Source organism: Eptesicus fuscus, chromosome 3 (genome assembly GCF_027574615.1).
Source record: "Eptesicus fuscus isolate TK198812 chromosome 3, DD_ASM_mEF_20220401, whole genome shotgun sequence".
Lineage (NCBI taxonomy): Eukaryota > Metazoa > Chordata > Mammalia > Chiroptera > Vespertilionidae > Eptesicus > Eptesicus fuscus.
In genome coordinates, this window is record NC_072475.1 from 45,936,047 (window position 1) to 45,959,609 (window position 23,563).

A 23,563-nucleotide genomic window follows, 5' to 3' on the forward strand; every position below is an offset into this window, starting at 1 on the left:
ACAAAACATATACATTCCTCATTTTGCAGACTAAGTCAAGTCAGAGCTTTTGCATACTCCCCCACTTTGATGTACAAAATGATTCTGCTTTTTGCTGACATGGTTCGCCTTGCACATAGGAGAAGAAGCAATATTATTTTCTTAATGTTGATGGCAGTGGGGGAAGGGGAGCTGCCTTGGCTCCCGGTCCCCACGCCCTCCCCCCACCCCACCCCCATACCCAGCTATGATTTGCACTAGTTGATGAAAGAGGCACTACATCATGGGATGAATGCTGTAAAGTGTTACAGTATCCTTTGGGTAGATTCTGAGAAGGGGCTCGAATGGAAAGCGTCAACACTCCATGCTTCAGCAGGCCTTGGGCAGCTCCGGGGGCAGGTCAGTGGCTGACACGCGGTATTGCACCTTGGTGTTGGTGATGGCACCGTGCTTCTGGCGCAAGTGAAGACGCAGCTGGCTTTTGTGACGGAAATGCAGGTTACACTTCTCACACTGAAGGAAACCAGAGGTAAACTGTTAGCTGTCATCGACCCAGGAAACATGTCATTGTTCAAAGACCCAGAGAAGGAGCTTCGCCCTGTCTCCCTGTGAGCCATCCAGCAGCTGTTTCCTCTTAGTGGCCAGGCTATGAGCCCACCTGAATCTGGGATCCTGCTAAGGGACCAGTACCACTTTGTGCAAATGTCCCTTCCCTGCTTTCTAAAACGTTGCTCATACTTTTCTTCTGCTTAAGCTGTATTTCCCTGACTTAACTCCACAAGTTCAAGTCTTATCCAAAAATGCAGCTCAGATGAAAACTCCCCCTAATTATTAAGGAGTCCCTGAATCTCTAGAATGAAAAGAATCCCTCTTCCCATTCAACCCCTGTAAGATTTCTAGCCTTGTCTTATTAGGTGGGAAATGCTTCGAGGGCAGTGACCACTCCTTACTAAACTTCATAATCTTCTTAGTATCTAGTAGAATATACTTCTTAGGCAATTATACATTAAATCTGAACACATTTGGACAAATGGACTGAATCACGAAAATTAATGAGTCTGAGGATATGTCTTAAAAATGCAGTTAGACTCCTTAGTGTATACACTTAGCTAACAAGGCATCCCCAAGTAGAGCTGTTTCTTACTTTGATTCAATGAATGGATGCTAATGGTTTTAGTGGAAGAGTTACTTAAAAGTAAAATGAATGATTCTATGGGGTAACCTGAATATTATCCTTGAAGAGAAAAAGGGCAATTTAGGTAAAAAGTAAGAAAATCCAAATAAAGTATGGACTTTAGTTTGCAATAACGTATCAATATGGGTTCATTAGTTGTGACAAAGGTATCATACTGACGTAAGACATTAACAACAGGGGAAACTGGGTGCACATAGGAGCTCTCTGCACCTCCTTTGCAACTTTTCTATAAATATAAAAACATTCTAACTAAAAGTGTAATAAAATGTGTTCATTTAGAGAACATGTTTTAAAGTAAAAATGGAAATACATTTAGAGAAATAAAAAAAAAAATCAAATTGGCTGGACAGTGAGTAGAAAGAGCCCTGGTCTCGGGAGAAATGGGGCCCATCCATGTCCCCCTCCGCTGTGTGCCCTGGGTGCGTCATTTCTCTCTCTGGGCCTTGGCTGTCCCTCTGTATGGAACTGAATCAATACACTCGCAGGTCACTCCTAACTCAGACATCCTGTGCATCTAAACTTCTAAGAGCAGTGGTTCTCAAACTTTCTAATGCAACGACCCTTTAATACAGTTCCTCATGTTGTGGTGACCCCCAACCATAAAATTATTTTCGTTGCTACTTCATAACTGTAATTTTGCTACTGTTATGAATCGTGATGTAAATATCTCGGTTTTCCGATGGTCTTAGGCGACCCTGCTAGTGGTTCTCAACCTGTGGGTCACGACCATTGGAAAACACAGATATTTACATTACGATTCATTAACAGTAGCAAAATTACAGTTATGAAGTAGCAACGAAAATAATTTTATGGTGGGGGGTCACCACAACATGAGGAACTGTATTAAAGGGTCGCGGCATTAGAAAGGTTGAGAACCACTGTTCTAGAGGATAATTATAATAGCAAATAGTTATTTTCCTCTTACTACATGTCAACCGCTCTGCACACTTTAGCAAATTCATTAACTTAATATAACTCTATATGGTAGGTCCTCTTATGGGCTCAATTTATAGGTGATAAAATTAAGGTACTGAGAGAATAACTAATACACCCAAGAATAAATAGCAAGTAAAAAGATATTCACTCAAGAAGTGATAAACAAAACAATGAAAATAACCCCATTTTGCTGCTAACATTTGTGATATGGGTTAACCATTCATCAATTCGTTCTTGTGCTCATCACTAACTAGAGTGATGCCATATTCTCTTTTCAGATTAAATGGAAACTAGAAAGATAAAAGAGGCTGCTGTCTCAATACTGCCCTGCAGGGCTGCAGAACCTCAGTGACTGAAAGGGCACAATTTGAAAACCGTTCTTCTACAGCATCCTCATCATTTCACAGAAAAAGAAAACTGTGGAACAGGGAGAGGCAGGGCTTGCCCAAGGTCAGAGTAAGAACCAAGATATCTCAGCCTGCCTGTCCAGTGTCTTCCCCTCTATAGCAGAGATCTGCAAACTATTCCTCTATGGAGCCAGACAGTAAATACTTTAGGTTTCGTGGGATATTTTACATTCTTTGACACAACCACTCAGCTCTGCTGCTGTGTTGTCAAAAGTAGCCACAGACAATCCATAAACAAGTAAGCAAGGCTGTGTTCCAATAAAACTTTGCTTATAGACTTTGAAATTTAAATTTTATAAAATTTGCACATATCACAAAATATTGTTCTTTTTATTTTTTTACACACTTGAGTGTATAAAAACCATTCTTAGCTCATGGAATGATAAAAAAAAAATTAACCTATAAGCCATTAATCTGCAGAGTCCCTGCCGTGGAACACCATGATTCTAATGGGCCAATCATGGCTTCTGGCTGCTGGCCACCTGTTCCTTTCCTTCTTGAAATGTTCTTTTCTCTGTTTTATTTTATGTCACCACATTCTTCTACTCCTAATGCTATGGTTGGCTGCTCCTTCTCAAACTCCTTAGCTCGTCTTCAGTAGACAACAAGCCCAGCACTGAGGCATGCTGTAAGCACACAATAACCATTTTGGAATGAATAAATGAATGACTCTACCATTTAGGTATTCATAATTCAGACCTCTTTCCTAAGGCCCAGATCACTAAATCCAATACCCCCACTTTAAAGATCAGCAAACTGAGACCCAGGCCAAGGTCAAGCAGGGTGTCTTTGAAAATCAGGCCCAAATCCACATCTATGACCATAAGTCCAGTGACCATCCCACTGTGCACTTGAGACAGGAGCAAACAGTTCTGCTGCCCTGACACTCCATATCCCTGTCCCTCCCAGGTCAACCAGTAGCCACAAAGGCTCCCTTACATGGTAAGGTTTCTCTCCCGTGTGGATTCGCAGGTGGCTCTTTAGAGTCTGAAGATGCCGGAAACGGGTGCCACAGATTTCACACGGATAGGGCTTCTCGCCAGTATGGATAAGCACGTGGGCACGCAGGTGAGCCACCTGGACAGAAGAGCAAAGCATGAGAGGCTCTGTCGGGGTGAGCTTCACACCCCTGGGCAGCCACGTGCACAGGCTGAGGGGCCCTTTCCCCATGCCCCCGGCTCACCTGTACAAATCTGGCTCCGCAGGTTTCACATTTGTAGGGCTTCTCTCCAGAGTGAATTCGAGTGTGGGTTTTCAGGTTCGCCGGTCGGTTGAACTGGGCCCCACAGATGTTACAACGATAGGGTTTCTCACCTATTACCGAGGGAAAAGGAAAAAGGATAGCTATATTCAATGGAGGTCAACATAGTCCCTGGCTCCTGGATTTCAAAGCAAGCTGCCCTTCCCAGGGCTGTTTCGACTTTCTGTCCCTTGGAAGGTGTCAAAGGGAGGATCCAGGGGCCTGCCTCCCCTCCCCCCATACACACAACAGCACCCCTTGATCACAGTTTAAAGGCATGGAGGAGTAGAAACAATACTGGTTGTGGAACAGTGATGGAGTGAGGTTCCAGGAAGCCCTGGAACCAGCTTTGTCATCAGGATCATCTAACAGTGGGACTCGGAAAAGTCACTCTCTTTCTCTGGGCCTCAGTTTCCCTCTCTAGAACCCGAGGGGCGAATGTTGATGGCTTGGGAAGGCTCTTCTAGCTGTTCGTTTGGATAAGACTGATTCAGTAGTCAACACACTCAGCAGGGAGATACCATCAGGCTGTTCTAGTTTCTTTCAGAACAAACATGCTTTTCCGCTTGTGGCAACTACAGCTGGATTCCATTTGCAAAGGAGGTGGGGCCTGAGTTGGATTAGATGTTCAGACAGAGGAAACCAATAGAAGGTTGTGCCTTCCTTCATGGAAAGTTTCTGGGATAAAGGATCTATTTAAAATACCAAGAGAGAGTCAACTTTGGACAACAATCAGGTTATTAGAAGCTACCTGGTAAAGGAATATGAGTTGATAAGGAATAGGCCCTTAGAGGAAATCAAGAGGCCTTTAGTTTTTTTTCTGGCTTTGCAAAAACCAAATCTACTTCGTGTCTCTCAGCCTTAGTTTCTCCTCCTCGACAGTGGGAAACTGTCTCTAGCGAAAGAAGAGAAGCAAAACAGAGCAGCTCAGAGGAAAGACGAAGGATACATGGAGTGGACCAGCCACTAAGCAAAGATGTGACAGGGCAAGAGCCCTCATTCAGGCCAGGACAGGGCCTGCTCTCTGCCTCACCCCACCGGTACCAATCCCCCAGACTACTTTCTCTGGAATCCTCTCCCTTTCCTGACCCCAGTAACATCAGCAGGCTCAGGTGGGGTGGGGCAGGGCCATACCTGTATGGACGGTCTTGTGGCTGGCAAGGTTGCCCTTGTAGCGGAAAGAGGCCTGGCAGCGGTCACACTTGTAGGGTTTGTCACTGTGGGTCTGCAGCGTGTGCCTCTTGAGCGAGGCCTCCTCAGAGAAGCGGCAGTCACACTCATTGCAGAAGAAGGCCCCATTCTCTGTCAAAGGGTGGGAGGGGACACTATCATCAGCGAGAGCAGGAGAGATGGGGCTCCAAGGCCCCTCACCTCCATAGCCACCCCAGTGCCCCTGCCCACCCAACATACATGGGAGCCCAGAGCAAAGGCCTGTGGAGATTTTCTTTTTCTTAGCATTTAGAGTCTCAGTCACGAAGGAAAAAGGACACATTTGAATATTAAGGTACAGAAGGAAGCTCCAACCAGCAGGTACCCAGAAGGCCCACAGCAGCTTGAGGAAAGCACCGTGGGGCTCTCCTTTTCTGGAGAGTGCTGATAACTGGCTGCTCTTATCAGTTCATAGTTTTATTTGTATTCATTCACAGACGCCCTTGGCAAGGCCCTTCAGGTCCCTGAGCCTCTGTCTGTGTCTCTATCTCCAAAATCAGGATAATAAACCCCTGTCCTACCTGCTTCATAGGAGCACCTGACATAACAAAAGCAGCACAGGAATGTAAGATTAAATCAAATGCAATGATACTTTGAAATCATTGGGAAGATGAATGACAAACACGGTCACCCTTGCACCAATCTGCATTTCATGTCTCCCAAAGATTTGTGAGACTGGGAGACTACAGATGATGGTGGGAGTAGAAATAGAGGCCCAGAGAGAAGGAGCTCGAGTGCAGAACAAAGGCAAATGGCCAGGGGGACAGCCCTTGCTCTCTTCACTATAGGTCCACAACCCTGTGCGCCAAACCTCTCAGTGTAAATAATCTATTTTTTCTTGGGTTATAACAATTTGAAAATGACAACTCATGGTGGCTCAGCCCTGATTCGATATTTCTGCGCTATATTATGGGAGCCAGAGCTGCAGGAAGACATATAGACTTTTTCATCTGGTAAAAACTGGGGATGTCAAACACAGACTATTCAGAAACTTCAATTTAATAATTCTGTTCAACTAATCCAGTTCAGCTAACATTTACTGAGTACCCACTATGCTCTAGAGACTCCCTAGGACCTATGGGAGATGCAGGAGTGAATTAGTTCAGATGCTTCCTCTCTGGAATGGACAACCCAGCAGGTGCACTAACATGACCATAGATCCTGCACCTACAGTTTAGGTCCAGAGGGGCTGAGAAAGCGCTGGGAGTTACAGCCCCACAAGCTTCTTTTTCTGGAATGAAGCTACAAAGTCTGTTTGATCATTCTCTGTTACCCAAGATTAACTCTAACACTCCATCTTCTGCTTTAGTCAACCTAGTTCCCTACAATGTCAAGAGTGGAGCGATCAGCTGGTGCCAATGGACTTCATCAGGAATTTCTCCCAATCAGTGACAACGGTGTAAATACCAGTACAATGGAACACAAACCCCACAAAGCAGAGGCAAGGGCGGGCCTTCTCCCTGGCCGGAGGGGGCAGAGGATGGGACTCACCACAGCTGGAATCCGAGTACTCAGAGTGGGTCTCTCCCATCTCCTCTGGGAACGTGGGGCCGGTGGTGTGGAGGCACATCTCCGTGTGCTGTGGGGACTGAGAGCCACAGGACGTACACTTCGGGGGGTGCAGGTAAAGGGGCGAGTGGCTCTCACTGCTGCTGCTGCGGGGCGAGCCTGTCAGAGACCTGTGGGAGGAAGAACAGAGCCTCAGCCGCTGAAGCAGAGGGGAGCCCTCCCCCGGTCCCCACTCCCGGACCTAGTTTCTTTCCCACAGTACAGAGGAGGGAATTCCCTGGCTTGTTATGGAAAAATCGCCTTCCTTACTTAGGCTAATTCATTCAGTAGGCACTTGTCCCACTCCTCTGATATGCTCCACATTTCAGTTGAGAAAAGAGCATAGCCCCTGCATCCCTCAGAAGTGACCCTGGAACTCTGCTGGGTAACCCCTGAGCCCAGGCCTAGACTGCCAATGCAATCACCTGTTGACGATGTTATTGAGCCGGCTGGCCTGTGGGATGGTGGAGTCCTCCCCACTGGTACTGAGCTTAGCTGGGGACTGGAGGTCAAGGTTCTCCGGCTCCATGGGCGGCTGGCAGGCCGGTGGGGCAGGGTAGGCTCGAGGGGAAAGGCGGCCCAGCTCGGCCTGCTCGGGGTCCTCAGGTTTGGCATTCTGGTTGAGGCTATTGAGCACAATAAACTTGTATTTCTTCCAGTTGCAGGCTTTGGGGTCGGTGGGGCTCTTGGCTGGAGGGGAGCCAGAGGTCTGAAGGATGCAGGCATTCTTGCTGCTGCAGGACTCTGTGGGCGAGTTGGGCTGGCAGTCGGACTTCTGGGGACTCTGGGGACTAACCAGGCCCTTCCGGTTTAGGGGTGCATTGGGGGGCTCGAAGTGCAAGGCAATTTCATCCTCTGAGGAGGGTCTCTCTTCCTCCTTGCCAACCTTGTCACAGGGGAAGTATGGGACATTCCGGGCTGAGGGGGCAGCTGGCTTGGGGCCCTCGGCCACACTGTAGTGCATGTCACTCCGTGCCTCCTCTGGGGCCACCTCCTTGGGTGAGTAGATGTTGCTGTGGCACACACTGGGGGGTATCTCCATGGCCACCCGGCTGTACTCCCCAGGGATTGGCCTGGCACTATCGCAAGGGAGGGCCCGCTCCTTGGGGAAGGGGTTGGCCAAAGGCATCCGGGCATCCCGCAGCTCCTCATCGGAGAAGAGGAAGCTGTTGACGGGGAGGTGGCTGTACACGGGATAAGAGGCTGGCGGTGTGGACAGGCCACTGTACAGGCTGGGGGCAAAGGCTCTGCTCTCACACCCAGGGGGGTTCCTCAGTGGCAGGTTGTTCTCCACCACCTCACGGCCCCGATAGGCCATGATGTCTTGGGGCATCAGCATCCGGCTGTTCAGATACTCTTCACGGGGAGGCTTGATGGCAGGAACCATCTCTGCTTCACTGCAGGAGAAAGCAAGAGAAGACACCGGCCTCCGAATTAGAACTACTAAACAGATGACCTTACAAGTGCCACTGTCTGGGCAATCACAGTTGTGTTTGGGCCAGCTAGACATAGGAAATATGGCTTTGAAGTAGGGAAACACTTGCAATTACAAGGCGCTAATGCTTGAAGTCTAGCAATCTAGCCCACAGTTGGGTAAATAGGCCCAGAGAAGAGAAGAAAGTTACCCATACAATCTGAGCCTGTTTAAGTCACATACATGTGTAGGAATGTGAATATGCAATTCTTTGGATTATTATGGAATGTAAAGCTTTCAGAACCCTTATCTCAGTTCACCCAGGCAAAGTCCTGCAAGGAAGGGAAGGCAGGAATTACTGTCTCCATTTTATACACATGGAAACTGAGGCTCAGGGAGGGAAGAATTCACAGTCCTGGTGCCACATATGCAGAGGGTCACAGACAAACTGGTGCCCTGTGAAGAAAAGGACTCGAGTCATAGGTAAGTAGACTTCGGAAAATAGGCGGCCTTGCTTGTGCAGGAAGACCTGACTATGAAACAGCCAGACCTGGCTTCCAATCCCAGCTGAGCCACCTAGCAGCTGTGTGACCTGGAGCAAGTTACTTAACCGCTCCAAGCATAGGGCCTGACCTAGAGAAAGCACTCAGAAATGATGGCTCTGATGATCTTGGCCACCATTATCACCCGCAGGAGACAAAGAGTTCTAGCTGCATATACTGGAAGGGACACTATGTGGGCAAAATATAGGCCAACTCAAACATGATCACAGTTAACAGAGCTAGAACCAATAAGTGAAGATTAGGGAATCCATTTCAACTCGCCATAAAGAGGAGCTTTCTGACTGTCCAAGGTAGACTGCGTGGCTCTGGGAACGCTGCATTCCCAACTCCTGGTGGGGTTCAAACAGAGGCTAGAAACCCTTCTGTTTGACAAGGGTTGCAATCACCCCAGAGCCATGGTCGGCAAACTGTGGCTCGAAAGCCACATGCGGCTCTTTGGCCCCTTGAGTGTGGCTCTTCCACAAAATACCATGGCCTGGGCGAGTCTATTTTAAAGAAGCGGCGTTAGAAGAAGTTTAAGTTTTTTTTTTTTTAATATATATTTTATTGATTTTTTACAGAGAGGAAGAGAGAGGGATAGAGAGTTAGAAACATCAATGAGAGAGAAACATTGATCAGCTGCCTCCTGCACACCCCCCACTGGGGATGCGCCCGCAACCAAGGTATATGCCCTTGACCGGAATCGAACCTGGGACCCTTGAGTCCGCAGGCCGACGCTCTATCCACTGAGCCAAACTGGCTTCAACAAGAAGTTTAAGTTTAAAAAATTTGGCTCTCAAAAGAAATTTCAATTGTTGTACTGTTGATATTTGGCTCTGTTGACTGAGTTTGCCGACCACTGCCCCAGAGCAGTGAATCAAATGGTTCTAAACAAAGCTCCTCCCTTCTTTGGCTCTCAGCCATAATGGTATGCTCCCCAGCCCTTGGATAGGGAGTTAGCTAAAATAGAAGAAAAATCTAAAGGATAGGCAAAGGCTTTGGAACAGAGAGGAAGAGCAGAAGGAAGAGCTGAGTGATAATCATAAAAACATCCACAGAGGAGCTGGCATCCAAGCATGGCCTTATAGGGTAGGTGGGAGGAAAAGGCGTGTCAAGTGAATGGGAGAGAGCCTGGAAGTGAGGATGCACAAGGCGTATCTGGATAGCAGTAAAGAGTCAAGGTGGCTGGAGCACAGGATTTTGTAAGGGCAGAAGTGTGCAAAAATAGAGGAAATGTAGGTTGTGGCACATTACAGAGGATTTTTTTTTCTATATGCATGCAATGTCCAGGGTTTCTCATCCCTTCTGATCCCTCTCATCTCCCAGGCTTCCACCTGGTAGAGCAGCTCACCTGGCCTTGATAAACTTCCGGCAAGTGTCCACGACATGCTCCATCTGCAGGTACATAGCTGTGGCCATCACAGCCATAATGTTGCTCTCCCGCAGGTTGAGCCGAGATGTGTACATGAAGTCCAGGAGGATGCAGAACCCCTCGGGGTTGATCTCAGGATCCAGATTGATCACACTAAGGTTGCATTTCAACTGGTCTGTGAAGATGCTGTAGAATAGGCCACTGCAAAACAAACATATGTCTCATTATAGCAGGCATATAGACTCTCATCAATTACAGTCAGCATCACGTGCAGCCCCTCTCCTCAGACCCTACCTCCAAAACTTCCACAGCAATTAATAATAGTGCCATTTACGGAGTGCTTACCAAATGCCAGTGAGTCATTAAGCACTTTTTATATATTACTAGAGGCCTGGTGCATGAAATTCGTGCACTCAGGTGGGTCCCTCAGCCCGGTCTGCACCCTCTCACAGTCTGGGAGCTTCGGGGGATGTCTAACTGCTGTAGAGGCGGGAGAGGCTCCCACCACCGCTGCTGCGCTCGCCTGTGGGAGCCCACTGACCACCAGGGGGCAGCTCCTGGATTGAGCATCTGCCCTCTGGTGGTCAGTGTGTGTCATAGCGACCAGTCATTCTGCCGTTTGGTCGATTTGCATATTAGCCTTTTATTATAGAGGATTCTTCACAACCTTGCCAGGTAGATTCTATCATTCTCCCTCTTTTCAAATGAGGAAATGAAGATCAGAGACATTAAGTAAGTCTCTCAAAGTCCCAGAACCTGTTTTCCTTTTAGTGTTGTAACTGCACAGATGACCAGAGTTAATTTTAACACTCATCTGCAGTAACTATTTTTTATCCATATCTTTGAGATAAGCCTTGGTCCATCTCTTTATTCTTATTTTACAACTCTTACTGTATTTTTTTAAAAACAAGTTGAGTAATGATGACAAATCAATAAAATGATGCCTACATCTACATTCTACTGATTTTTTTCTAAAATCCCATAGACTACCACAAGTTCAATATTCCTAGAAGGTCCAAGTCAAGCCTCCGGGTACCATGCTGTCTGGCTGAGGAAAGAGCACTCAGAAGCTAAAAATCAGGGCTGCCACCACAAGTCTACTCTGTCTGAGTGTGTTGCAAAAGTGAGCCCCACTTCCACCAGTAAGAAGGAATGCAACCTTGGGTAAGATACTTCTCTATACCTTGGTTTCCTTATCTGCAAAGCAAAAACAATAGTATCTACCTTACAGGGTTGAGGCAAGAACATGTAAAGGGTATAGAATGATGCTGGCACATAGTAAGCACTCGGTTACCATTAACTCAAAGAACAGGTGCTTCTTGTGGATGTCGAATAAGTTCTCTACTAGCAACTGATTCACCTGCCAGTGTCCTTGCTTTAGCGTCTATATAATGGAGGCAATCATGCCATCCATGACACAGGCCACTATGAAGATCCAGGGAGATGACGTAATATAAAATTGCTGTGGACACTTGAAATCCTTGAATATATGAAGAAATAGCTGGCTCACTTTCACTAACTTACCCATGGAAATACAGCCACGGTATAAAAGAAATACAATTATGGAATAAGAGAGCAAAAGATTTCAAATTAGCTTGCTTAATGTATTTTAAAAATCTCTTTCACTTTTCATTTTTTTCACATGTGAACTGAAGTTATTCTCCATGTTTGCTCCAAACACACCCTTTCTTGAGACAGTATCTGATTTCTTCTCCCTCTATTCCCACAGAACAGAAACTCTTTCTCGAAAGGTGTGGGCATTCATTCCCTTTCTGGGAGGCTACCCAGCCAGACCCTATGCTGGACATCTGGACACAAATCAGTTGTGATCCCAAACACAGCAAAAGGCCCACGTGTTCCACCTCGTTCGCTACCAGCACCATCACTCCCCTTGTATTCATCTACCTTTCCCTTCCAGACCCTCACCTGCAGGCCATGAGGACTGTCTTATGGGCTCTAAACTGCTCACGGCTCACCACTATGACAACATCAGTCAAGATGTCCCGGCTCCGGAGGCGATTAAGGTTGAGAAGAACATCACTGGCATGGCGGGTGAACTGGATACAGCTATCAGCCGGTGAGGCCATTTTGTCTTCACCTGCAAAAAGGAGTCAAAATCCTATTAGTTAACCAGAACCTGTTTCTTGCTTACCAGGAGCATGACAGCAGGTTGTTCAGCCTGCTAGCATGGAATGCAAACTGAGACCCCTTGTGTTTGGTCTTTAAATAATTCATGGCCCATCTCTGGGCATTACTGTTCACATCTGTAAAATGGGGAGAATAATTTTTATCCAACAAATCGGAATAGAAAGCCCTTTACAGAAAAGGGGAAGGGGATGAATATTGTTGCGTGTTTTTCCCACATATCAAATACTCTATCAGCATTGAGAGGCAGTGAGTGTGTGACAGGGGAGAGAACCAGGCTTTGAAGGTTTAGCATACTAGCTTGACCTTTTTTTAGCTGTGTGACTTGGAGCTGATTGCTCAATGTTTCTGGGCTTTGGTTTCCCAAAATGAGAGTAGTAATACCTATGTAGTTGTAAAATTAGGGATATGTGCCTGATCTATAGTCTAGGTTCTGAAAAATTGTAGCTATTCCCATCAGTATCTCATTTCTCCTCTATTAGGCTTTAGAATGATCTCAATGTTCCAACGAGCACCTAAGCACATTGCTAGTGCATAGTAGGTGGCTAAATTAATTTGAACTAAGAAATAATTTGGGTAGTGAATGATCACACAACAGTGTTAAGATAGTCTAAAGCAGGGGTACAGGATGAGGGCTGGGAGTGATAGAGAAGGAATAAGCAATCCTTCACCTCATCTAATGAAAAGTGGCAAAGTTCACAGAAACATATGCATTGGCAAATTCAAAAGAAACAGTTTTCCCACAAAATTTGAAGGCATATAATTCAATTTACTTACCCAATGCCTTGATTCACAGTCCAAAATTTTGCTTAAAACCTGCAGGGAAGAGAAAAAACAAACAAACAGAAATTGATTTAATGAATGTAAGATTGTCCACTATAGTCTTATTTTAGGACACACGTGTTTAGTTTTACTTTGATAGCTGCAGCCTGCCAGCTGGTGCGGTTTTACTATAAGCTAGGAAACATTTTTCCAGCTCTGCTCTTACAAAAACAACAGGCACCCGAAGCCATGCAATAATGTTTATACCCTGAGTACTGGGGATACAGTACATACATTAATTACATATACATGTATACATATGTTTCCTTTCTCAATATAAACAATGTTCACTACCTCAAAGTGAGTGCATTTATGCGAAAGAAAACATTTAAACAAAGAAAAAATCAGTATTAATAAGGATGATCATTCAGGGGCCTAAAAACTTAGGACACTTTTCGAAACCTGCTAAAATATTATTTTTCAAGTTTTAGAATGATTCCACAAGGCCAACAAGGTAAATCTCTTTACCCCAATTTCACTGGTGACAAAACTGAGACTCGGGTTCAAGTAGTTTTCCCAAGACAAAACAGCCAGGCAGTACTTCCTGACTGTCTGAAACACTGAAGACTGAATACAGAATCTGCAGAATACAACTGAGGTGGCCTAGCTATGCTTTTCTTAAGGATCTTTGCCTTCTGTTTAAAAGTTTCCTCTCCCTTCCCTCCTGGGTCTAAGACAAGATTATACTACCACAATCTTGCAAGTTTGTGCTTCCCCCTGCTGGTAAAAATATTTAATTGTCTGATTTAGCTGAGAACTGGCCAGGGAGCACTAATGAAGTATGTAGCTTCTCCACATTGGTTTCTTTAAAACAAAATAATTTAAAAGTACAGGTGGAAGACTCTCATTTATGACAGTATATGGGCTGCAGGACAACAACAAAAACAAAAAACTATCTTAGCCCTCTTCCCCACCCCCTTTTTAAAAAAGCTTAGGCCTTAGTTATTTTCCAGGTCAAGGGGCCCCAGGCCAGAGAGGTCTTGTTAGACCACATAGATGGTGAATAGCCCAGCCCTAGGTCTTCTGGCTCAAATTCCTGACCCTTTCCAAATCAGCCTACGTGCTGTAGAACATGCAAGACAGCACCCTGACGTGGGTGAATCTCATTTTTAAGTTCCTTCCCCCCACACAAACACTTTGTCCCCATTCCAGGCTGCTGAGTCTTACCAAATGAGCACTAAAATGAGAGGTTTCCTTGAGTCTGTAACCAAAAACTCTGACAATTCTCTGTGGTCCCAAGTGCCAGTCACTCAATCTCATCGGCTTCAAGGTTAGGTGTGTATGTGAGTGAGTGGGGATCGGGAGAAGAAAATGGGGGAAGGGAGAGGACAGAAAAAGACAAAAGCACCTATTTCCTCCTCTCCCCGTTCTAACTCAAAATGGGCAGAGAGAGATATACTAAATTGATCCTAACAATAGTTCAGTTATTGGTCTCCCATGAAAAAGAATGCTGAAGGCACATGTGAGGTTTATTTATAAACCTGCTCCTCTTCCCTCATGGAAGGGACCCCTAAACACTTGTGTAATACCTAAGGCTGTCCTCCAGCCAGCTGCAACCGCCAGCTCTCCTATGGATTCCAGTCACACACCTTTGGACCACAGGAAGCCCAGATTTGCCATTTCACCTTGACACTTATCAATGATTCACTCCAGATTTGGATTGAAACAAACAAAACAATTCGCCTGGGTCTACTATCAGCCACACTCCTCCGGGCTGGGCACCTTTCACCCTAAACCTCTGCCTGGGTTGTCCAAAAATAAATGCACATACACTAAGGTCCATGTCCTTATTAAGTCCTCTCCTTCCTACATAGCTCTGTCTCAGGAGGCTCCACAATTAATGAATATGTGGGTTATGGTGGGTGTGGGTGACAGATTTCCCTCTAGATGCTGCAGGTGTGGAGGGACCACTAGCATTTGGTGTTTGTTTTTTTTTTACAGACCACTCAGCTCCTTCCAGTCCATTATTGTATCTGATCCTCATAACAGCCCTGATTTACTGGGGAGGACACGGAGGCTCCAGGGAATAAGCCTTGCCCAACATCTCAAAACGAATCACCAGCAAGCCCTGGACAAACCTGTCTGCTAGCTTCAGAAACTCACCAGCGACACACACAAGATTCATTCCACAAAAACAACCAAGAGATCAGAGCTGTCCAGGAGAAAGTGACCACTGCAAGGGCCCAGACCTGGCTCCTCCAGCCACAGTAACTACCGAGTGAGAGTTAAAAAAACACCAAGTGAAAGTTAAAGATTGTCTTCTCCTCCCCTCGCCCCCGCTCCCACCCCGCAAACACTCTCTCTCTCTCTCTCTCTCTCTCTCTCTCTCTCTCTCTCTCTCACACTCTCTCTCTCTCTCTCTCTTTCCTTTGGTGTTTTAAACTTAAGCACCCTTAGGAGAAAGGCAGATCCTTTAAAGGATTTGGAGAAGAAAAAAGAGGGTCCTCCCCCTAAAAAAAGCGAAGGAGGGAGGGAGGGAGAGAGAGAGAGAGAGAGAGAGAGAGAGAGAGAGAGAGAGAGAGAGAGAGAGAGAGAGAGAGACTAAACAGGAGATGAGAGGAAGGCTAGGTTCCGGCGACAGGGAGCCAATACAAAGACCCCATCCTTTTCCTCCTCCCTACACTCGGTGGGCACTGGGCAGCCCGTTCTCTGGCTCACACACACCCAAGCCCTGCGCGCGGGAGCAAGCCCACCCCCGCTATACGGTACCTGGCTGCCAGGGACTGCCCACCCGGGGGCGTTGTGCCACCACCGCTGCCCATCTGTCTCCGAGTCCCCGTGGGCTCGGCGGAGGCGCCGCGGTACTACCGTGGCAGCCCTTAATTGGGTTGTATTGGGATAGAACTTTTCGTGCACCTCGGGAACTAACATTGTGTGTGCCTCTTTCTTTTCCTGTTACGCCGTCAAGGCAGGGGGCAGTGAGGGGAATGGCTCAGCCCTCTCATTCCCGGAACGTAGTCGATCTCCGCTCAGCGGAGTTCACGGAACACCCTCTGCCTATCGCCGGCTCCAACGAGAAGTAACTTTCCAGGAAGCCGCGGGCCCCCAACGGCCGCCGGGATCGCCGCCTGCGCCGCGCGGGCTGCTGGGGATTCACCGGGAAGGGGGCGGGGTGGGGGGTGGGGGCGCCCCGGAGGCTGGCGGGGAATACGGACACTTTCCCCTAAATATCGTCGGCCGCGCGCATCCAGGGACTCACAGCTCGCCGAGTCCTACCCTTCCCCGCACCAGTTTTACTTATAAATGGGGATGGTCAGACGAGTTAGTAGCAGAGCCGGCCTAGACGCCAGGATTTCGGGTCCAGTCTGAGGCTCATTTCATAACTTCAGGTTGCCCAAGTCTGGCGTTTATTTGCCTGGGTCGCCTTTTCTCTCTCTGTCTCTCTCTCTTTTCGCTTGGCCCCGAACTCCCTTTTAAAGAGGATAGTTAGGCGAGGCGTCAAGGCCTAAAAGGTTGAGGGCTCAGGGTCTCCATGCAGCGTACCCCAGCCGAGTTGGAGAAACACTAAACCGATAGCCCCTTCCGCCTACGTTGGCAAGTAGGGGAACACAGCTCGGCTGGGTTTCCGCCCCAAGTCTTTAGAATAAGAGCTGCCAGGCTGAACCTGGCCAGGTTTCGGTTTTTCCGAATTCTATTTCTCCGAAACCCCGTAGAAACAAGGTTGGGATTCAGGAGAGGCCCGGACGCCGCCGACCCAGCCGCGCGCGCGCGCTCCAAGGTTGCCGCGCCTTCCCATAGCCTTCCTGGGAATTATAACCCCTGGGCGCCATCTCCTATTTATCTCAGCAGCGGGCTCCAAGAGGCGCTTTGGGGGGCTGGGACTGGGGTACCGGAGATGCGAAAGACGCAGCCTTTCAAGCCACAGCTGGGTCTTAAAACTGGCGTTGGTGACACCCGGCGCCGCGCCACCCGTCAGCGGCGGAGGCGGCGTTAAGGTCCGTTCATTAAGACTGGGCCTCTGCAGCCTCATACTTTGAGGCTTTCTCATTCCTTCGCCCGGTGGAATACTGGTGAAAGCGAAGGCTGAAATTTAATATGGGATGGGGTGTGAATCCAGGAAGGGAAGTTAAAATTAAGTAAATGCACTTATTGGAAATTAGAGGAGTCCCGTAACCATGTTTCACCGCTACTTAACACTAGAGGGAGCCTTCCCACCAGGGCTTGACACCAACAATCCCTCGTCGCCCCGCCCCTTCTTCCTTCCCATTGACCTAGTTTCGACAGTCTCGGGAGGAGAACTCGGTCCTCCACCCCACCCCCCGCCCAATCCAGGCCTACCGTTGGGTTATTGGCAATCTAATAACTCCAATAACTCGTTGAGAGATCCAAAGGAGAATGTGGGAAGCACTGTTTAAGGGAAGGGACGAGGAATTTTAATAAGGGTAGAGCTGAGCAGTGAAACCCTGATCGTGGTTCCTGCAGGCGGAGCGCTCCCTTTCTATGCAGCATCTCAACTAAGGAACAGCTCGGGTCCAGCCACAGGGGTCCCGCAGTAGGGGGTGGGGTCAAACTGCGGGGTTGTTTTTGTTCAGTGCGGGACTCTCTAAGAGCTTTTTCGCTGCGGAGCGGGAGGGTGGGGAGTCGACAGTAGATGAAAGCCAATTTGATAATGCGGTGGCCTCGGCAGTCGTTTTGGGAGACCGAGGTTCGAGGTGTTCAGGGACATTATGTCCTAACTTTCTATCACGTTTCTGACAAAAGCGCTCTTTTAAGCCTGCAAACTTCCAGGAAATGCAGTAAAACAGAGGGATGTGTTTTATCAGCAAGATCTGAAGAGGAGCTGCAGAAGGGACGCTCCCCATGCTTCCAGCTTGCGACAGCCTTCCAGAAAGGTCCGGCAGACAATGCCAGCAAACCACGTCCCCAAGCAAAGCTATCTCGGCCATCCTGGTTGGGTCCGCTCGGCTTCTGCAAAAAGGCCTGCGGGGGAGGGAAAAGGCATGATCTTCCCAAGCAAACAATGCCTTTAAAAACCCGATCTGGACAGAAGTCAGCCAAGGTCTTTATTCGCGTTAATGAAGATGGAAGGCACTAACTGTCCTTGGAAAGCGATGAGTCAAACTTGACCGCTCTTCAAACACGTCCCCAGATTCATTTCCAACCCGAACAGAGGCGCGTTTCTCCGACGCGGCCTCCAACAGCTCCCCCCGTGAGAGAGGCTAAACTCGATTCCGGCGGACCAGGGCGGTGGAGACCACAGCGTCTCCTCGGCTGTGCGTGCGGCCGTCGCTAGGGGCCGCTAGGACACCGACGCACGTTTGCCATCTTAAGTTTTTAACTCTCAGAAAGAAAAGTTTGCTATGAAGCGGTTGTGGCACAAATTCTAATGAGGATTACACTCTGCCGGTCTATATGGCCCACCCACACAACTGATTTCTCTCCATGCCACTTAGCCAAGTTTAGAAAGAAGAGGGTAGAGAGGAATTTCAGGATCCACATGTGAGCCTCAGGTGCTGCAAGATGCATCTCCGCATGTCCAGGGACTGGGCCTTAATCACTCCCTAACACACGCCTCCCCTTCCCCTCAAGATATGAGCCACCCCCCACCCCCCTCACTCCTCAGCACAACTGTAGGCGTTTCATGTTAGTTACTGAAAATCTTAGGCCATACTTTAAAAATCAATTCCTCCAAGACAGCTGGAGAACCATTTTCCAACTTCAGTGACCTAAGAGGTTGGAATCCAGGCTCTTTGACGGCTGTTCCTTCTTTTACATACCTCAAAGGAGCGGAGGTAAGCTTGCCTTTGACTTTCAGTCACTAACCTGGAAATTCAGAAACTTAAAATCTGGCCTGGACTAAGTCAGGATCTCACTATTACAGGTCCCCTCATCAGGCCTGTTTCCTCAACTGTAAAGAGTTGTATGTCCTAGAGACCCCATGGCATCCCTCCATTTACTAATACCCCTCTTCCCTCCTCCCCCCTGCCCTCCCCCCCCCTCCCCACCCCGGAGAGGCAACAGCGATATGGAGGTAGTGTGATCAACGCGAGTTCTTTTGAGTTCTTTTACGGTTCTCTTCTTGGAGGCAGATGCCCATCACTAAGCAATCTTGGATCGGGCAAGCATCCCGAGGCTTTATAATTTTCATCCATCTTATCCAAACTTTGGATGTCGGATGCCATCCTCACTGGAGGCTGTCCTCCCTGCCAGTCCTAGTACCAGGTTGGGAGACTTGGGAGACCAGAAGTGACGCGATCCACCCACCGCCCAAAGCTGGAATCTCAGCCAGACCTATCACTAGGTGGCAGACTCAGTCCGTCTGAAAATCACTGCGCGGCCACAACCTTCCCCACCCCCTTTTTTGTCTGTTAGGGGGAGGGAGTTGCCATCATAGGCCAAGCTGGAAAACACTTAATTTACTAGATGTAATTCTTTTCTTCGCGATGCTCACGCCTCTAGCAACCACAACACATTATCTGGAGTTGAGTTCCTGGAGCAGACTGGTTTTTCCAGCCGGAAAGGCTGAATGTATTGAAAAGGGAAAGCAGGGTGCCCTTGTCTTCAAAAAAGAAGAACAGAATGACACTCAATGGCATTTAGCAGAGCTCCCTGTCAAGCACTGGGCGACCAGCAAAGAAAGTCTAGAATAAACTCCTGATCCCCACAGAGAAAGCGGACCGTGGAGGTCAACTGCAGGGTTCCACCCAGGCTTACAGCGCTCCAAAAATCCGGGAGAGTGGGAAAGAGCGGAAGAGTTTGGCCTTTTGATGGGGCCACTGATCTGAGGCCGGGAGTCGAGGAGGATTGGGAGAAGCCTCTCCTGGGGTGAAGAGAAGCCTGCCGCTTTGCCACAACACAGCACCCTCGCTGGGATCCCTGCTGCCGCGTTCCCACTAGTTGCGCAGTGCAGGGAACCAGCATGCGCCACACTAACTTTGACTCCGGCTGGCTGGGCTCCAAACCAAGACACAGACCAGACAACCATCGCCCTGAGCAATCCCCTAACCTCACTCCTGAATTTCTCCTCCCTCCCCCCACGCATACACCACCATCACCGCCAGCAAAACTACAGGGCTTCCAGTCATTACGGATTTTAACACTAACATATTCCTTCTTATCTAAATGTCAGACAGGTAACAGAATTCACGTGCTCTGGGAAGTCAAGTCCAAAAGAGAACGGGGGCTACCTCCTCCAGGAGAACTCCCTTGCTTAAAGCCAATTAGGCAACCTTCCCCTCTCTCTGGTTCCTCCTCCTCTCTCTCTCTCTCTCTCTCTCTCTCTCTCTCTCTCTCTCTCTCTCTCTCTCTCTCTCTCATTGGAACTACTTTGCTTTTTATACGACACCATCCTAGCTGAAAAGCAACTTTTCCTCTGAGAGATCAACTGCAAAGTCCTTTTTTAAAAAGTTAGTTTTATATTCCCCTTGTTAAAGGCAAAAAATAAATGAATTCCTCATAAGGTCATTTCACAATATTTTTCAAATTCTTTGACTAGTGCACATAGAGTCTCACCCACCGAGGGGTGGCGCTGCCACACCACCTCCTCAGAATCTTAAGTTTTTCATAACAAAGTGGCTTGTGAGTGTGGCTACCCCGCAAGAGAGAGAGGGAAGGAAGGATTTTGACATCTAGTCATGGCTAACATTTACTCAACCAATAACTGGAACTCTTCGGGGCTCAGGAAAGGACAGCTTAAGAGTTTCGAGTCCCACCCCTGTCCACCAAGCCCAGAAAGAATTGGAAGGTCTTTTCAAGAAAGCATGGGATAAAACCCTTCCAAACTGAGCACAGAGGAAAGGCCAATTGGAGAATTCCCCCTTCCTCTGGCAGCCTTCTCCTTCTAGTTGCCTAGTTTTCACAAAGAGCTTCTGGCCTTATTGTCACAATCAACAGACCCTTAAAATCAGCCAATGCTTGCGCCTGCAGTATTAGAAAGTCTTCCAAATAGTATGATATTGGGAACTTCTATTTATAAGTGGGGGAGGGGAAATACTTCTCATCTACAGGTTTCTATTTTGGCCTGAAGACTCAACTGCAGTCATTTGAGCAAGGGAATGCCCATTTCCTGGTACCCTCTTCCCATTTCTTCCTGCCCCAGAGACACATATCTTTTCTCTCTCTCTCTCTCTCTCTCTCTCTCTCTCTCTCTCTCTCTCTCTCTTTTTTTTTTAAGTATATATTTTAAAGCAAGAATGTGATTTCACCTCATTCCTTTGAGCTCATGTTTGCTACCTCCAGGAATAGCGTGTGGACTAGGGCCAGATGAACTTCAACTTGGGCTGCAGATTTACGAGATTCTGTTCCAGTGCCAAAGGCTCTTGGTAGTAAATAGTGAGCAAAATAGATACCTGTCTCCTGACGGATCTTGCCCCCCCCCTTATATTTTTTAAGTTATTTATTAAAACCACACACACACCTTGCAAAGAAAAAGGGAAACTGGCAGACGCTGTAGAGGAAGCCGGTGGCATCGCTCAGAGCCACAAACTGTATTTCTAAACAGCCCTTTCCCTGGTTCCCTCTCTCCTGCCCCACTTTTTTTTTCTTTCTGGACAGTAAAAAAAAAAAAAAAATGCATCTACTGATATTCACTTTACTTATTTACAAAAAAAACATTACAAGATTTTTCTCCTGGAAACTATAAACTGACTAGGAAAAAAAAAAAAACTCCATAAAGGATTAAATTATTTTGGGGTGTTGGGGGTGAGGTAGGTGGCTAGGTCTCTCAGACAGGGACGCAGTAAACAGCTCTGGACTTTCAGCACACTGTTTAGGGTCATTCTCCCTGCTCAGCTGTCAGGACCCCCACCACCAAGTCTTAACTATTGGGAGAAGGGATACAACAGTAAAGGGTCTTTTTCACTCTTTTAAAAATCTGTTGTGTTGTGTTCTTGTTTTTTCATGGGGGAGCTTTAAAACTCATGATTGCAACACCAGTTCCATTTTTCGCCAGAGTTCCAATAATACAGCATCATACAGGCAACGCAATCCATAGCTCTCAAGAAATTTACCATGGTCAGGTCACTACGGTCGGCAGCGGGCTGGCCCCTCGCTCCAGCTGTCCCCGGGAGCAGCCGACTTCCAAGGCTCCAACTCCCAACCAGCTCCCGCCCCGGGCCGCCGCCGCCGCCGCCGCCTTCTCCCATTCCTACTCCCTCGAGAAGAGCCACAGGTTGCAAATCCAACCAACCTCACATTCCGATTTTGCAAAATCACTCACAAAGATCTCCCTTTCGCGCCCGCGTCCCCTCCTCCCGCGCCTGGTCGCCCGGCCAGGACCACAAAGTGTTCTCTCCTCCCGGGTCTTGCACGTAGGAACGCGGGCTGCGGCCGTTTTGTTTTTTTCCCCTCGCCCAGTGCAAGGTCCTCGGTAATTTAAAGCCTAATGTTGGCCACTTTCCGGCCCGCCGTTGTCATTTTACAAAGATTGCACCATGGGAAGAATAAAATAAAATTCAGGAACGAAGGGGAACAGCCATTGGGAGCTAACTCCGAGTCACGCAGTAGCCAAAATACAAACACCGCGACCGCCAAGAAATCCCGCCACCTTCCTTCTCTGCTAGGCTGTCTCGTGAAGGTTCCCGGAGTCCCCACACACTGCACAGCACCGCAGGTGCAAACGCGTACCCCTTTACCACCTCCCACCCCCAAATCCCCGTCCCGCCAACAGCTTCTCTCCTTAGGATGGGAGAAGGAGCGCGCGTTGTTCCCGACTCCCTGGTCTGCAACCAAGAAAGAATAATTTCCAAAGTATTCAACATCCCCGCCCCCAGGCAAGCTAAACCTCCCCCAAAACACAGGGAAAGGGGACACCAAAACACTCGCATCTCGTTAGGAAGATCACGGCTCTGAACGGAAAAAGTAGAAACTATACTTCATCCGGATTTTAGGGGGATTAAAAAAAAAAAACAAAAACAACAACAACCGAGGAGTTCGATTGCATTTTTCCTCCAAAATCTCGGCTCGGAGGCAGTGAATCTAGAGGACCGAGGACGGTGGAAGAGAGCCAGCGGGACGAGCGAGCGGGCAGTCTCCCTCTTTGCCTCCCGGAGTTACTAAGAAGGACGGGAAGGGGATGGAAGAAGAGGCCAGGGAAAGGTGGAGGGAGGGAGGGAAGCCGAGGCAGGAGCGAGGTTAGCAAGGAAGGCAGTTTGCAAGCTAGAAAAGAGGGAAAAACACAGCCGCAGGAATCCAGCGAGATCACAAGCCGTACGCAAGCAGGCAGCAGAAAGAGCGAGAGCGAGAGCGCGAGCGCGAGCGCGCGTCCTCTCCGCGGTCTAGGGCCAGACAGCCCCCAGACTTGCCCCGAACACCCCCCAAACACTGTCTCGTCCTCTCTGCTCCGGCCGCCCCCTAACTGTCCTCCTTCCTCTCCTCCACCTCCTTTTAAAAAACCAAAACAACACAAGGGAGGGTGGCAAAAGCCTCCCCAAACCGGCCGATTCACTCAGACAACAAGAATCAAATAACAAATACATAAAAAATCTATATCCTAGAGTGGGAGAGACATGGGACTAATCTTAGGCATTTATTTTAACACCTGACAGCTAGAATAAATAAATATATACATTTATATCAATAGATACACATAGGAAACTTGGAGCCAAAGCATTTGGCAAGAGCGGAAAAAAAGAATTAAAAGGTAAAATAATGATCATGAGCAGCGGCGGCGGCAGCGGCACCAGCGGCAACAGTGGCGGCGGCGGCGGCAGCAGCAGCAGCGGCGGCAGCAACAGCAATAATCACCTGGTGTCCGGCCTTTCCTAGAAACTTCTTGCATCACCACTTCTAAGAACCCCAGTTCTAAGAATCAACAG

At 48.1% G+C, this 23,563-nt stretch overlaps 1 protein-coding gene across 3 annotated transcripts; it reads right to left on the minus strand.

The window, feature by feature from the left end:
* Positions 1–208: 208 nt before the first annotated feature.
* BCL6 (BCL6 transcription repressor) lies at positions 209–23,535 on the minus strand. 3 transcript variants are annotated; one of them, XM_028160679.2, is made up of 10 exons: positions 23,493–23,535; positions 12,765–12,803; positions 11,769–11,940; positions 9,822–10,043; positions 6,940–7,911; positions 6,458–6,645; positions 4,892–5,059; positions 3,701–3,831; positions 3,457–3,594; positions 209–492 (listed from the first exon to the last, which is right to left on the minus strand). In XM_028160679.2, exons 3-10 carry the CDS (start codon positions 11,927–11,929, stop codon positions 349–351), a joined length of 2,124 nt encoding a protein of 707 aa, XP_028016480.2. In that variant the 5' UTR covers positions 11,930–11,940; positions 12,765–12,803; positions 23,493–23,535; the 3' UTR covers positions 209–348. The 3 variants fall into 3 exon arrangements, with proteins under 3 accessions (XP_028016480.2, XP_028016481.2, XP_008149804.2); XM_028160680.2 differs by lacking the exon at positions 23,493–23,535 and adding an exon at positions 15,519–15,912; XM_008151582.3 differs by lacking the exon at positions 23,493–23,535 and adding an exon at positions 13,977–15,013.
* Between the last annotated feature and the right edge of the window lie 28 nt (positions 23,536–23,563).